General features: G+C 46.7%; 2 protein-coding genes across 15 annotated transcripts in view; one reads left to right on the plus strand and one right to left on the minus strand.

Moving 5' to 3' along the window:
* clec16a (C-type lectin domain containing 16A) overlaps window positions 1-11769 on the minus strand; it is a 32852-nt gene extending 21083 nt beyond the window's left edge. For 9 of the 14 annotated variants that reach the window (XM_072705321.1, XM_072705325.1, XM_072705319.1 and 6 more), the window contains exons 1-10: window positions 11528-11769; window positions 10850-10978; window positions 10150-10283; window positions 9913-10061; window positions 7661-7766; window positions 6031-6154; window positions 5071-5245; window positions 4877-4945; window positions 4505-4555; window positions 4297-4410 (exon numbers count right to left, since the gene is read on the minus strand). In XM_072705321.1, coding sequence (XP_072561422.1) covers window positions 4297-4410; window positions 4505-4555; window positions 4877-4945; window positions 5071-5245; window positions 6031-6154; window positions 7661-7766; window positions 9913-10061; window positions 10150-10283; window positions 10850-10978; window positions 11528-11601 — 1125 coding nt within the window. In that variant the 5' untranslated portion in view covers window positions 11602-11769. Of the gene's footprint in view, window positions 1-4296; window positions 4411-4504; window positions 4556-4876; window positions 4946-5070; window positions 5246-6030; window positions 6155-6868; window positions 6875-7660; window positions 7767-9912; window positions 10062-10149; window positions 10284-10849; window positions 10979-11527 lie in introns of all 14 variants that reach the window. The other 5 variants (XM_072705324.1, XM_072705323.1, XM_072705322.1 and 2 more) reach the window with 3 other exon arrangements.
* Window positions 11770-11958: 189 nt separating this feature from the next.
* On the plus strand, window positions 11959-13911 carry dexi (Dexi homolog (mouse)). Its single transcript, XM_072704634.1, has one exon. It carries the CDS (start codon window positions 12730-12732, stop codon window positions 12997-12999), a length of 270 nt encoding a protein of 89 aa, XP_072560735.1. The 5' UTR covers window positions 11959-12729; the 3' UTR covers window positions 13000-13911.
* Window positions 13912-13966: the final 55 nt, after the last annotated feature.

Consider the following 13966-nt stretch of genomic DNA (forward strand, 5'->3'; position numbering starts at 1 on the left):
TGCAACCCAAACCCACTTATCCAGGAAGGTCAGCTTCCTTTATTCCTCTGAAAAAGCCTGCAGCTCCAGACAGAGACTCTCTGATGCATTATTTCAGTTTTACACATACGGCCCAGTGGGGCCGCAGATTCATTAAAAGATATCCTGCTGCAATTCTGAGAAACCAGTATAGAGGGAAAGAAGGAAAAAATAAAAACTATTGGCAAAGAAAACTAAGAAAGCCGATTTCTCGAAATCCCGTTTTTCAGAGAAGAGCAGTTTTTTGGAAAAATCACAACTGGCAAAGGTGCTCATATTTTTTTGTTCATTTAAAACTTTTTTTCACAGAAGATGACCTCATGGCAACAGAGCACGCCAGTCTGGCTTCCTGCCTCCCAGATCTAAGAATCTGCTTTCAGCATTAAATAACCTGATTACTGCAAAAACCAGCAAGACAAGACAAAAACAGTCACTTACGAGTGACAATTTCAGCTTTCGCGAGATAGGAAAGCGAAGTTCAAACAAGCTTCTTGGGAAAGACTGTCATTTTTCTTTGTTAAGCTGTTAACCTTCACAGAACCCATACAAAAAAAAACAAAAACGTATATAGAGCATCCCAAGTAAGAGTTAAAGAGTTACATCACTAAATAAAGTTCAGGGCCTTTCGTAATGCGGCGTTTCAGTTTTTATAGCGAACTTGGGATAATATAGAACAAACGGAATCACCGTGTGTCACAGGCGGCTGAGGTGATGATTCTGAGAAACAGGCACTTCAAAGGGCTGTAACCCGAAGTGCTGCTTTCCCTGTACTGTACAGAGAGCTCGCGCGCAATTCTGCGAGGCAACACTCCTGGCCTGGTTTGGCTACATGCGGCCAAAAAAAACGGGGAATTAAAAAAGAGACTCACTCAGAAGCATATTCAAAGCACCTTAGAGTGAGGCCAGGGGAGGGGTCCAGCATGTCACCCCCAGTCTCCCTCTTACCTAGGCAGAGAGAGCTCACACCAAAGGAGAACCAATCTCTCTCCCCCCCCCCCTTCCTGTTGCTGAAAACAAAATGCACGCTTTCTCTAAGGTTTACAGGAAAGCAGAGAAACTAGGTTAGAGGAGGTGCAGCTCTCAGAGCAGGTATCTGATCGTATCAGCGCTCTACAGGAAGCTGGTCCCGACCCCCAGCAGTACTGGAAGGAAACAGAAACCAGAGTTTAACCAGAATTAGATAAACCGCACTCCCCCCCCCCCCCCCCACACACACACATGCACCCCCACCCCGCTAGCTCTCTACCACCATCTTCTGCGTTTTTCGACTGCACATACAGGACACCCCCCCCCAACAGACAAGGACGAAGAAAAGAAATAAATAATAATAATAATGATGAGAAAAGAGTGGAATAGGGAGCTTTTCGGAAGCCTTTCACTTTAAGAGCAATGTGAGATTAAATATGAATAAGCATTACTGTTGGTTTTGATAAATGGGTTATGTCCTCAAAAACGATAGAAAATCTGGAGCATGTCTAATTGACACCCCCTCCCCACCGTGAATAAAACTAGGTTCTTCTCCAGGAATAAGTGGGAAACATTTCTGGGGGGAGGTGAATTCTGCAGCTTCCTGACAAATTCTGGGTACCTAGTTTTGCTGGAATGGAAAAGGTGGGATTTCCGCGTCCTGCCAGGGAGATTTAACAATAATGAACAAAGACCTTTTTCAAATACGTAGGGGGGGCAACGAGAGAGATGCATGACCTGCACAGACCAAAAAAAAAAAAGTTAATTTTTGATGGCAGCATGATGAAAGACAGACCACAGACGGAAATTAAAAAAGATAAGGGTAGATGTTCTGCGAGCGACCAGCAGAGACTTGAACGCACAGAGGATGGCAGATTCTGAGAAACACCACATCACACAGAACTGGTTTATTTAGAAACGGAGATGATTAAGGCGAGCTTATCGTTCGGCGCAGGACGGGAGCTGTGTTAAAAAAATAAAGCCTGTGGTGTTACAAGAATGCGCCGGCTTTCTCCGAGTAGCTATATGCACTGTGTCTATAAGAGAAGCTGGCTTTGCGCCTCAGGAGCCTATACAACACTCCAGTGTGCTTCCTCATGAAGACCTTACAGGCTGCTGTTAGCACTGTAAGCTATGCAACACTCCAGTGTGCTTCCTCATGAAGACCTTACAGGCTGCTGTTAGCACTGTAAGCTATGCAACACTCCAGTGTGCTTCCTCATGAAGACCTTACAGGCTGCTGTTAGCACTGTAAGCTATACAACACTCCAGTGTGCTTCCTCATGAAGACCTTACAGGCTGCTGTTAGCACTGTAAGCTATGCAACACTCCAGTGTGCTTCCTCATGAAGACCTTACAGGCTGCTGTTAGCACTGTAAGCTATGCAACACTCCAGTGTGCTTCCTTATGAAGACCTTACAGGCTGCTGTTAGCACTGTAAGCTATGCAACACTCCAGTGTGCTTCCTTATGAAGACCTTACAGGCTGCTGTTAGCACTGTAAGCTATGCAACACTCCAGTGTGCTTCCTCATGAAGACCTTACAGGCTGCTGTTAGCACTGTAAGCTATGCAACACTCCAGTGTGCTTCCTCATGAAGACCTTACAGGCTGCTGTTAGCACTGTAAGCTATGCAACACTCCAGTGTGCTTCCTCATGAAGACCTTACAGGCTGCTGTTAGCACTGTAAGCTATGCAACACTCCAGTGTGCTTCCTCATGAAGACCTTACAGGCTGCTGTTAGCACTGTAAGCTATGCAACACTCCAGTGTGCTTCCTCATGAAGACCTTACAGGCTGCTGTTAGCACTGTAAGCTATGCAACACTCCAGTGTGCTTCCTCATGAAGACCTTACAGGCTGCTGTTAGCACTGTAAGCTATGCAACACTCCAGTGTGCTTCCTCATGAAGACCTTACAGGCTGCTGTTAGCACTGTAAGCTATACAACACTCCAGTGTGCTTCCTTATGAAGACCTTGCAGGTTGCTGTTAGCACTGTAAGCAAAACAACACTCCAGTGTGCTTCCCATCAGTATAGAATGAGATGGCACAGCTTGTTTCCCTCCAGAGCCTGTATGCAGCTAAAAAAAAAAAAAGACCTGGAATGGACCTTCTCAAAAGCCTTTACAGTTAGCGGTTAGCAGTTCTGCTGGCAGGTCCATCTCAGGCTGACTGGTTCATTCACGTCACGAGGTACAGCCTGCAGGCCTAAATGAGGACAGGAACAGCACATTTCTTTGTGGGCCTAAGAAAGCCATGCTATCATCACCCAAACAGCATTTCGCAGCACATTTGCCTTGGGGTGGGGGGGGGGGTGCTTACAGTAGGCACTGAGCCAAGAGACCGTTTTGGAGGGGGCGCGGGGCTTCCCCCGCGGGCTCAGAGATGCACTCAGCAAAATCTCCGCTCAGGATATTGCCGATATGGGAACCCAATCGATCTGCAACAAAACCCGACCGCAAGACTTCCTCCACTGCCGCCAGCGCCCACAGGCAGCAGCAACACGCTGCGTCCGTCTGAGGAGCTCTTTGAAGCTCCAGGGCCCTCACCACGGCTGCCCTCGTCACGGCACCCATCGCATCAAGGCACGCAAGCCCACGTCTCCGTTTTCCTTAGCTCATCTCGCAAACCTGCTCAGAATCCATCTAAGACTGAGGAGGGAATGCTGGGTGTGAATGAAACTACAGCAGGACCCCACCCCAAGTAGACACGGCCAAACCTTGATGCCCAGCACACCTGTGTTTTCCTTCCATTGTCATTTTGGTGTATCACAACCCCCCCCCCCAAATCTCCGTTTTGGTTCCTCTTGGCTGTTTCTGTCTCCGCCCCTATTTCCAAATAAGCTGGGGAAAAAAAAACACATGGCAGACCATACCAGTCATTAAAAAAAAAAAATCACTGTAACTGTAGTTCCTCACTTTCTACCTTTGAGCAATTCAGAGGTGGCTAAAATATATGAGTGGTGAGTGATCACCATGCCACAGTGCCACCCAAAGGTTAAGCCTTGACACTTACGTGTGATGCCATTTTCTTCAAGAAACTTTTAGTCTGATGAACATCTCCAAAGGTCAGGGTTTGAGGCAGTTGTGGCTGCATCACCATGCACAGGCACCCTCATGAACAGCACTAGCTTAGAAGCTCAGACTGAAATTTTCCTCTGAAGAAAAAAACAATCAAGCCAGTCCCAAAGGAAGAGTCTAAACCAGGGTCAGGTCTAACGATCCTCAGAACATCTTGGTTGCCACCTGACTATCGGTAACTCCAAAGCCAGATATGGCCAGTGGGGGCGAAGATGGGGGGGGGGGGGGGCTCACCATTGTCTTTTGGGCGTCCTGCTCGGCCTGGGCTGAGAACACTGACAGGTCCCCGTCCAAGATCACCTCGGCCAACGAGTTCACCAGTGGCTGGTAATGGATGATGAGGAACACCTGGTTGCGAATTAAGAACGAGGGAAATTGCTTTTCACACCATCAATGTGGAGCTCGCTGTTAAATAGCACTGCAAATCCTTTCAGTTTCATACCTGAGACAGGAGGTACAGAGACACCTGGGGACTTATTTTGCGGTCTTCTGACTGCAAGGAAAACAAGCTTTTTATATCACCTCTACAGCACTGATTCGCCCCAAAAATACGCACAGACATTAACAGCCAGTTGCTCTCCTCAAACAGGAAGACATATTTTGCAAATCCATGTTAATTTAAAAAAAAAAAAAAACAGACAAAGGGAACTTGGGGGAACCATACTTGCAACTACAGGGAACAAAAGGGGGGAAAAAACAAAGAAATCAAGCCAAACTGAATCAAGCTGAACCGAGGCCAACAGAGCTGAACCCAGCCAGACCAAATATTGCAAAGGGACAAATAGGAAGCCCGAAGAAGCTGACAGAGGTTCACCTGAGCGAGAAGACGGGTGGAGAGATGTAGAAAAGGAGCATGTCTGGACCCCATAGATAAACGCTTGTCCTAGACACCGTGAGATGATCACATAATCAGCACCGCGTCCACACCGGAGATACGGGGGCATGCGGTGGTGAGAGGGACAGAATGGGAGGGGCGCGGGGACTAGGGGTGAGGCCAGGGCCACTCACCTGCTCACTGCCGACCAGGGAGTAGACATAGAGGGGCAAGAAGAGGCGATTGAGTAGGTGGTCAGTGAGGACGTCATTGAGGAACTCGCAGTTGATGATGAGAATGTCGTTCAGGTAGTGCAGATGGTCCAGGTGCTCAGCGACCAGGTCACTTAACTTGCCCCGGTTCCTGTGCCTGGGTAGAGGGGGGTTTCAGAAACGGACACCCCGACGCAGCAATCAGCTGTGGCCAGTCACTGCATGAAAATATGGCTGCACCCATTACACCCCCCACCCCCCGAAATTCACAGCTCACACACGCCTTGCACTGAGATGTGGCTATATGGAAAAGGCCTCATGGTCAGAAGGTAACCAGTTTGAATGCCATGGCGGGAACGAGCTTTGATTCACAGACAGAAAACCACGGCCTCAGGCTGTCAAGAAGCAACAACACATAAAAACGACACCTGGGCCCAAATACGACTGTGGATCCTCGCAAACAGTCTCTGTACTACACTGTCCGTCTTCCATTCATAATCAAAATCTAGCTACTGGCTCCCGATTCATAGGTCAATCTGAGACCAGTTCATCATGCGTGTTAATTACACATGCTAACCGCAACTCCTCCCCCATGCGCCTAGTCTGAACAGGAAGTTCCCTAGGTCAGTGCCGGGTCATTACGGTCATGGGACACAGTAACGGAATAAGGAGATGGCAAAAGATAACTAACTGAGAGGAACATAAAGCTGTTCAACAAGTTAGGCTAAATATAACTCTTAAAAAGTATTTTTCAACATGCTTTTCAAATGCAGTTATTATTGCTATATGATTTTTATAAAAACAGCTTGGCTGAATGTAAACCAAAACCATTTGTACGACTTCAGTGCTAAGGGGAGAAAAACTTGCTACAGAAGGGAGACACTGGCATCTAGTGGCCGCATGTGTAATTGCACCCACACAGGAGGAATTAGAGGGGCTTACTCTTCATCCGTCTGCACACACTTGTCCAGCTCGATGACGTGGCTCCCGATGAACCACACCAAGTTGGAGAAGTAGGGTGCAGCTGTCTTGTCGCGGATGTAGTGCAGCATGTGCTGGTTGTGCACTGGGAGGACAGGGGACCAAGGAGACAGGAGGTGAGGTTTGAGAGTTTGTAGATGCTCCCTGGGGCTTTGACCTGACTGGGGAGGTTGTGTGCTAGAGCTTCAGGTACCAAGGCCAGTTAAGTGGTTAAAAAGCTGAAAGGGGTGGCCCTAAGGGAGGGTCTGCAAATGCGGTCCTAACAAAGTAGAGTGGAAAATAAGTTTTCAAAACACTCCAGCCTCTGGGGATAATTCTTCCGCACACAACGTCTGGATATGTGGACATATAGATGCATATACAGTATATCAATAACAATTAGTCAAACAGCCCCACTAAGGCTATGGAGGTCAGCAGCTGCTGATGGGTAACTGCATTTAAGGTCATGAACAGAAGGCAGGGCCACAAACAGCCCGGAAATGAGCCTTGAATGCCATGGTGGAGGGCCTGTCAACTGGAAAGGCCATGTCACACATAGGGGGGGTCTGATCACAATGGCAGAGCCTGACTGACAAACAGGGGGTCCCGTTGGGGGTGCCATTTCCACACTAAAATGAGAGGAATCTAAACTGTAAACTCTTTTGCTCAAAGACACAGACTTTCCCCCAGGGAATCTGCCGTCACATCAGGCGACAGTGTGATTCATAAACGCAAAAGGTTAAAACAATCATCACAACGGCAATCACAAGACTAATAAGGAGAGAATGAGTGAATAAATGCGGAAACGGGGCCGACTTACATGACACTGGGTTAAGGCACGCGGGAATCAGCAGGGTGAAGGAGGAAGAACAGACAGAGAGTTAATAGGGGCAGGTTAGGGGGGCAGGCTGGCCAGAGCATCCCACTGGGCTACTGCTACAGCAGAGAGAGACACAGGCTGGGGGGTGACACAGGGACAGCGGGAGAGAGTGGGCCGGGAGAAGCAGGGGCACAGTCGCGGGGCTGTACCTGGGAACCTGGGGGGCGACCTTAACGCCCAAGGCCGATCTAACCCAACCGGGAATGCGGCCTGCCACGTCAGCCAGCTAGAGCTCTGCTGTCCCTGAGATCAGCATCACACATTCTCAGCATCCCCCCCCCCGGAGCACAGACCACCACAACAGGAAGACAACCACTGCATGCATCAAGGGAGGGTGCTGGAGGCAACGCTGTCCAAGCTCAACCCCCCCCCCCCCCCACCCAATAAAAAAGGCCAAGCCCTGTGCTGCTATCCCCAACGCCTTGCGGCGATTCCACACACTGTCACATCATGAGGTTGTCAGGGGACCCATTAACCAGAGTGGCGGAGACCGAAACAAAGACCCCGGAAAGCAGGGCTTGGGAAACATACTGACCATATGCAGAGCCACAGGCTCAAGGGGCAGGAGTCTGTGTAGATCTACGTGGCTCAAGGGGCAGGAGGACTGCAGGGAAACCTTGGGTGCTGGAATAGCCTGGGTACTGTTACCCCACCAGAGAGCCATGCAGCAACATGTGCAGCTTCATTCATCACGGTCAGGGAATCGGGGGGGGGGTGCAGGGGCGTACTCACCTTTATACACATTTAGTGTGATCGTCCTGACTGCAATCCTGACCATGCTCTCTGGGTGGTTGAAAAATTTTATGGCCTCCGTGTACAGGGCAAAATCATTGGTGTGCTGGAAGTGTGGGAGACAAAAAAAGACCGGGGGGGTGAACAGCATGACAGGACAGGTGACAGGAGTCGCTCGCAGAGACGCCAACTGGGGGCCATCTGATCCCAGATCAGTTCAAGGACTCAACAGGACTGACAACAAGCTTGAGAATCACTAATCACTGCTACAGGGAAATTAACAGCCAGCCATCTGCCAAAGCCACATTCAGACCACGGAGGCCAGTCATCATTTAGAGCTTAGGTATATTAGGCAAAACTTAAAATATCTTTTGTTTATGTAATATTTAAGGGGATAAACGTTCTCGAGATGAATAACCCTGAAGGACATAAAGTCCAATTCCATTTTAGACTGGTTTACGGGTGTTGCTGAAGTCAGTCACCCAGCTAGTTGATATAGTACAGCAGAGATTTCGCACACACATGCACGTGTGCACACAAACGTGTGCACATATACACAAATGCATACGTGCACTAGGGCTTTCTATCGCCAGGCCTTGGGCAAGATGAACCGTACCGCGATACATCAATAAGCGAACCGGTTGGCGAGACATAAAAAGTAAAAACCACTATGCAATAATCATCTCTTTATTATCTGCAAATTTTCAGAATTACCAACCGTTCAAATAACAGGACACTGAATTACTTTTTTCTTCAGTGTTTTAATTCAGAAATGTCACTTTCCCGACCGACAGTTTACAATTGGATTAGCACGCTACTGATGACCTTATCGTGGTTAAAGTTCATTAGTTTTAGTATAAAGTTTGTGGAACCGCCACTTTATTTAAGTTTCATAATGTACGTTTTATGCACAAGATGGGAGTCACCTTTTGTAGAAACCCCAAAACATTTCCCTACTTTGGACACGCAGCAGAGGTATTTTGGAAAGGTCTGTTCTAGACGGTTTAGCTGTCAATTGTGCATCACATGCGTATTATTATTGATATACAACTGATCAACTAGACCTAGTCCCAAAACACAAGAAGTTTTGAATAATGTCATAAATCTTAAATTTTTAAGACTTGGTGATTAAAGTCCAAACAAAGACATCTTCCATATCATGACATTTGTTTGCTAGTGGAAATGCCTTTTGAAGAGTTACCACTTTTTGAACAATTGATGGCAATATTCGGAATACATACAACTATTTAGCTCTGCAACAAGAGAGCTTGTTATAATAATAGTGACTGAAAAGTAAAACACGGCCGGGGAAAATGATATCTGTGGTACAAAAGTATAAACATCAGGCATCCAGATTATGTGCTGAAATCTAATTTATGAACCAAGTAATAGAATTCACAAAAAAAATCTCATATAGCAATCTGGTTCAAACTATTTATTAGTATTCAAATTTTTATTCAAATAAAACTTGCCAAAAAATATGATTAATATGTTTAAAAAGATAACAGACCTAACGCACACACAGATAAATGCACACACACACACACACACATATATATATATATACACACACACACACATATATATATATATATATACACACACACACACACACACACACACACACATATATACACACACATATATATACACACACACACACACACATATATACACACACACGCACGCCGCTCATTGGTGTGTCACAGATGCCAGATGTTTCATCTTTTCGTGTGAGCCCCCCCACCCCACCCGGCTCCCCCTTGCCCCCGACACCTCTGATTGGGGGTGCGGGGTGCCCGAGAATAAAGAGGGAGTGACAGGTGCAGCCATTTACAGCCATTCACAGCCATTTACAGCCATTTACAGTATACAGTACACCAATGATTCTCCCGCATACAGAGAGGCCAGGGCCAGTGGGGCGGGGCCAGGCTTAGCAGGGCGGAGAATCACAGTTATGCGGGTCGGTAGGGTGAAGTAGAGTGCGGCAGGGTCCCACTAGCTCAGAAGTGCTACAGTCAAATACAGTCACCGCAGTAACACCCAACCCCCATGTGCTCAATTGGGCTCAAACGGAAAATCAGATGGCGCCAAGAAGCTTCTCGAAACATCAACTGTGTACAGCGACACATTAAAAAACAAAAACAAAAAAAAACCTCAACCGTACAAACATTATAAAATTCCAATGTGCCACTTCTACACAAGTCCTAATCTACCCCCCCCCTCCCCCTCCCCGAGAAGGATCACCTTACCTCATTATAGAAGAAATGTACAGTGTGATTATTAAGCTTCAGGGACAAGGTCTTCAGGAAGGAGATATAGTATGCCATGATCTCCTCGTCGGAGAAGTCAAACTTATGGACGATGATGGAGTTCACATGGTTGTTGGACAGCAGGTAATCTGTGTGCAAGAGGAGAGGAGGGGCACCGCTCATAAGCGGACGCTAGGAGGCGCTGTTGTGCTCGACGCCGGTCGTCGGGATACTTACAGAGCGAGGTCTCGTGACTTATGTTCTCAAAAAGTATGTTGAGGGTCTGCAGAAGCTGGACGCAGACGTAGCGGCCAGACTTCTGCCTCAGGATGTTCAGGAAAAACGCGAACATGTTCTTCTCCAAAAAGAAACTGCGGGAAGTGAGAAACATTCATTAAGAATCGTCGCTCTCACGGTGACATAACAGGCCATTTGCTATAGTCAAAATCACCCAAACAAGCAACACATAAAAGAGGCTCCCTGTAAGCCGCAGAGAACATCTTGAAGGAATATATCAAGTGTGTGGTGATGCTGATGGATCCATAACTTGGGGAAGTAGTATCATGTGAGGTCTATGCAATACAGTCCTAACTTAAACACAGTTTTAATTTGCTTCAAATTTATTTGTCCCGATGCTTATGCTCAGCTGAAAAAGCAGGGACTAAAAACAATTTTAATTCTTCCAACAATGTTTCTGGACGCATGAAAAATGTTCCCAGGAAAAAATAAATCGACATTCTCTGCTTTACCTTCATGTTTTTGATCTGAACCCCAAATTTCAGGAATACGTCAGATTAATTTTACTTCATTGTCCCAATCGCTATGTGCTCAATGTATAACCTGTATACATAAACATTCGGTTTGAAATTGATTACAAACGAATTTCAGAAGCAAACTTCCGTCTAACTACGGTCATGTAAAGGTTTAAATTACTTACTCAAAGACGGAGCTGTCATTCTGGTCACCCCAAATAAGGATTTCGGTTATGGAGCGAATGGTTTCCACCAGGAGATTTCTGTTGTGGTCGGTCACCGTGGTGTTTTTTGTCAGGACGTGATACATGTACCTTGTGGGGACAGGAAATGCAGAAATGTATGTCTAAGCTGAGGGACACGATCATAAAGCCGCTGTCACCAAGTGTCCTCTGCAGGAGACTCGGGACATTTTTGATCCGACCGGAATTTTGGGTTTCTTATTGTGATACAACACTGACAATGACACTGTCAGAAAATGAAGATTAGTGTCGACAATAAATACAGGTCGGTTTACCAGCTCATGTGTAGGGGCGTAAAGTAAAACTATACTATCTGTCGCGAAGTTAAATAACACCCGTTAAATATTGGTCCGGTCGCTGCTGGTGCCTACAGATAAGACATAACTGTAACTACGATCACGATAAATATGTACCGGGATCGCATTTATATTGCAAAGCTACTTAAGCATGAAGTTACGTACACAGACAAGTCGTTCATTAATGATTTACACACACGACTTGAAGAGCTCATCTGACCGACGCTTTTGCTGTTCCTTAAACCAAATGTGGGGGTCATCAACCAGCCGTCCAAGTAGAGTAGAAGCTAAGCCAAAACTGGAAGACACATTGGCGAACACTCACTTTAAATGCTCCAAAGAGTGGATGCTCTTGGACTTCCCCTGTCCTCCCACCCAGCTCCTGGACCGGCCGAACATGACTGCACTTCAATTGTTCACGCTCCTCGTAAGTGTTAAATCAGTCCATCGTAGCGCTGTCAAAACGGACAAATCCAACAAATAATGCAAAGGTTCACTGAAATTCGGCAACAACACCTTGGAGTACGCACTCCCCCATTTCCAGATTAACCACAGCAAATGACTGACAATTCCGGGTTCTTGCTAATGCATTTCGGGACTTGTGGTTTATTACAGTCGCCAGCGGATGGAAAACTGCGCGCAACACACTACGTTTCCCAGAAGCCCACCAAACGAATCGTCCGTTCACGCTATGACGTTTAGAGAACGGTGACAAGCCCCCAGCAAGCTCTCGCTGTACTTGGCTTTGGTGGAACCGTATTTTTAAAATCATTATAATGTCTGTAAAAGCTTTAAATGCAAGACGAGCAGGACATGTTTTATGATAATAAAAGTCACTTTTATGCATTAGTTGCATTTGTGCATTTTTCAGTGTTGTTGCATCGGCCATTAAACATCGTTAGGTGAAAAAAAGCAGCAAGGAGGCGGGATTTGATGGAAGTGGGAGCTCAGCTGACCAGTTAGACCCAAACCAGGCCCACGACCGGCACTGCAAAGGCGCTGATCTGACGCAGCTGAGTGCAGCGTAATCCTACACGCCGATGTGAAGCCATTTATAAAAGCCTTAGCTGTTTTTAGCCGTGCGAGTGACACAGTGCGGAGGGTGACATGCATGCAGAGCGAAAATGTCGCTCAGTCTCCGTGTTGCACCGTGATTAAGTAACATGTCTCTTCCTGACTACGTGCCGCCGCGTCCTTAACCGGCCATGACAATGATTGGTTCTGTGTTGTTGTTTTTTCTGCAGCTACGAATCTTGCGGGATTTTTTGTAAGATGTAGTTAAACCGCTTGGCGAATGTTACTCGGACTATGTTTCTACATTTTTACCTAACCCACGTCCCAAGGCCCGCTGGGGCTTAGTGCTGGCTGCCTAGATGCTGCTACCAACTAAAAATTTTCCACAAACAAACTGTCATGGACAACTTAATACAGTCGGCCGGTGACGGTGCTGACAGAAGTTATTTTCCAAATGGAAGGATCGCTCCATTTTCGTGCTTGGCTCCGGTCCCGTTTGTCTAAGGTTTTTCTATGATCCAGTCAGTCTATGCTCAGTTAGATTCGGTGGAATCGCTGTTCAACGACTTTCCATATATGTTTTATCTCGGCCTGTTTTTCGTGAACGTCTTAATCCTCTACTACGCCTTTCTCATGGAGTACATAGTCCTCAATGTTGGCATCGTCTTCCTGCCAGAGGATATGGACCAAGCTTTGGTGGACCTGGGCGTGCTTTCCGACCCCGGCTCGGTGCCCTACGACACCGACACGGAGCTTGATGTGTTTGAGGGGTACCTGGAGTGACCATCGGCGAGCCCCGCCGGGACCGATAAGTGCGCTGGAGAACGTGACCGGGTTCTGCCATGAGCGGGCCGGTGGCTGGGAAGGTTACTGCGGCGTCTCAGTGTGCGCCGTGCTGGTGCCGTGATGATTCAGCACGAAGAGGTCGATTAGCGTCCGATTTACCCCCAACGTTTACCATCCGACTGTCCGAGACATAAAATATTTGTCGCAAGATTGACAGGGCAGGTTCGATCTGACGCAACTAAAAGCAACGTACTTTACCCAGGCTTTGTTAATTCTCATCGTTGCTTTTCTGCTGCGTAAAGCTGTATATACACCTGTTTTAACAATGCTTCCTATAACGAAGGACATTATATCCGTTTAAAATGTTTTGACAGGTGAACTCAAGTCGACGGACTGCTGATTTGAAGTCCAGCTTACGTCACGTGCTTTCTCCAGTTGCCTTGGAAACGCACCCTAGATGGACAGCATGGCCACTAAAACTTCCTAGAGGCTGAACACGCAAAGCAATACTAACTTAATCACTGACACAAGGAGAGCAGTTGTTTTCTTCGGTCTGTGTATTAACTTATTTTGTAGCAAGTATAATGAATGTGCATCTCCGCTGGGCTTATATTTGAGCCGGGAATCTGATGTTATGCATCAAAAGTAAAGACGGGGGGGTATGGGGTGTTTCAGGACAATGGGGAAAGCTATATTTTTGATGGGTTAAGATTCTGTCTTAATCTGAAAATGACGCTATACTGAGCATGCAAATTATGCTAGTTTATTTTAAGCATCCACAGTGTGATATACTACCCTTTGCACTGATGGTGGGATCTTGTCTACAGATACAGACTTTTCTTAAATATGATAAAAGTAGTCTCCTCTTTAGCAGCATGAGACTAATAAAGACTTTCATTGTTTTCTTTACCTCTGGGAAAGTTAATTTCACATTAAAATGTGATGGGTGAAAGAATAGTAGTCC

The sequence above is a fragment of the Paramormyrops kingsleyae genome, chromosome 22, assembly GCF_048594095.1.
Source record: "Paramormyrops kingsleyae isolate MSU_618 chromosome 22, PKINGS_0.4, whole genome shotgun sequence".
Taxonomy (NCBI): Eukaryota; Metazoa; Chordata; class Actinopteri; order Osteoglossiformes; family Mormyridae; genus Paramormyrops; species Paramormyrops kingsleyae.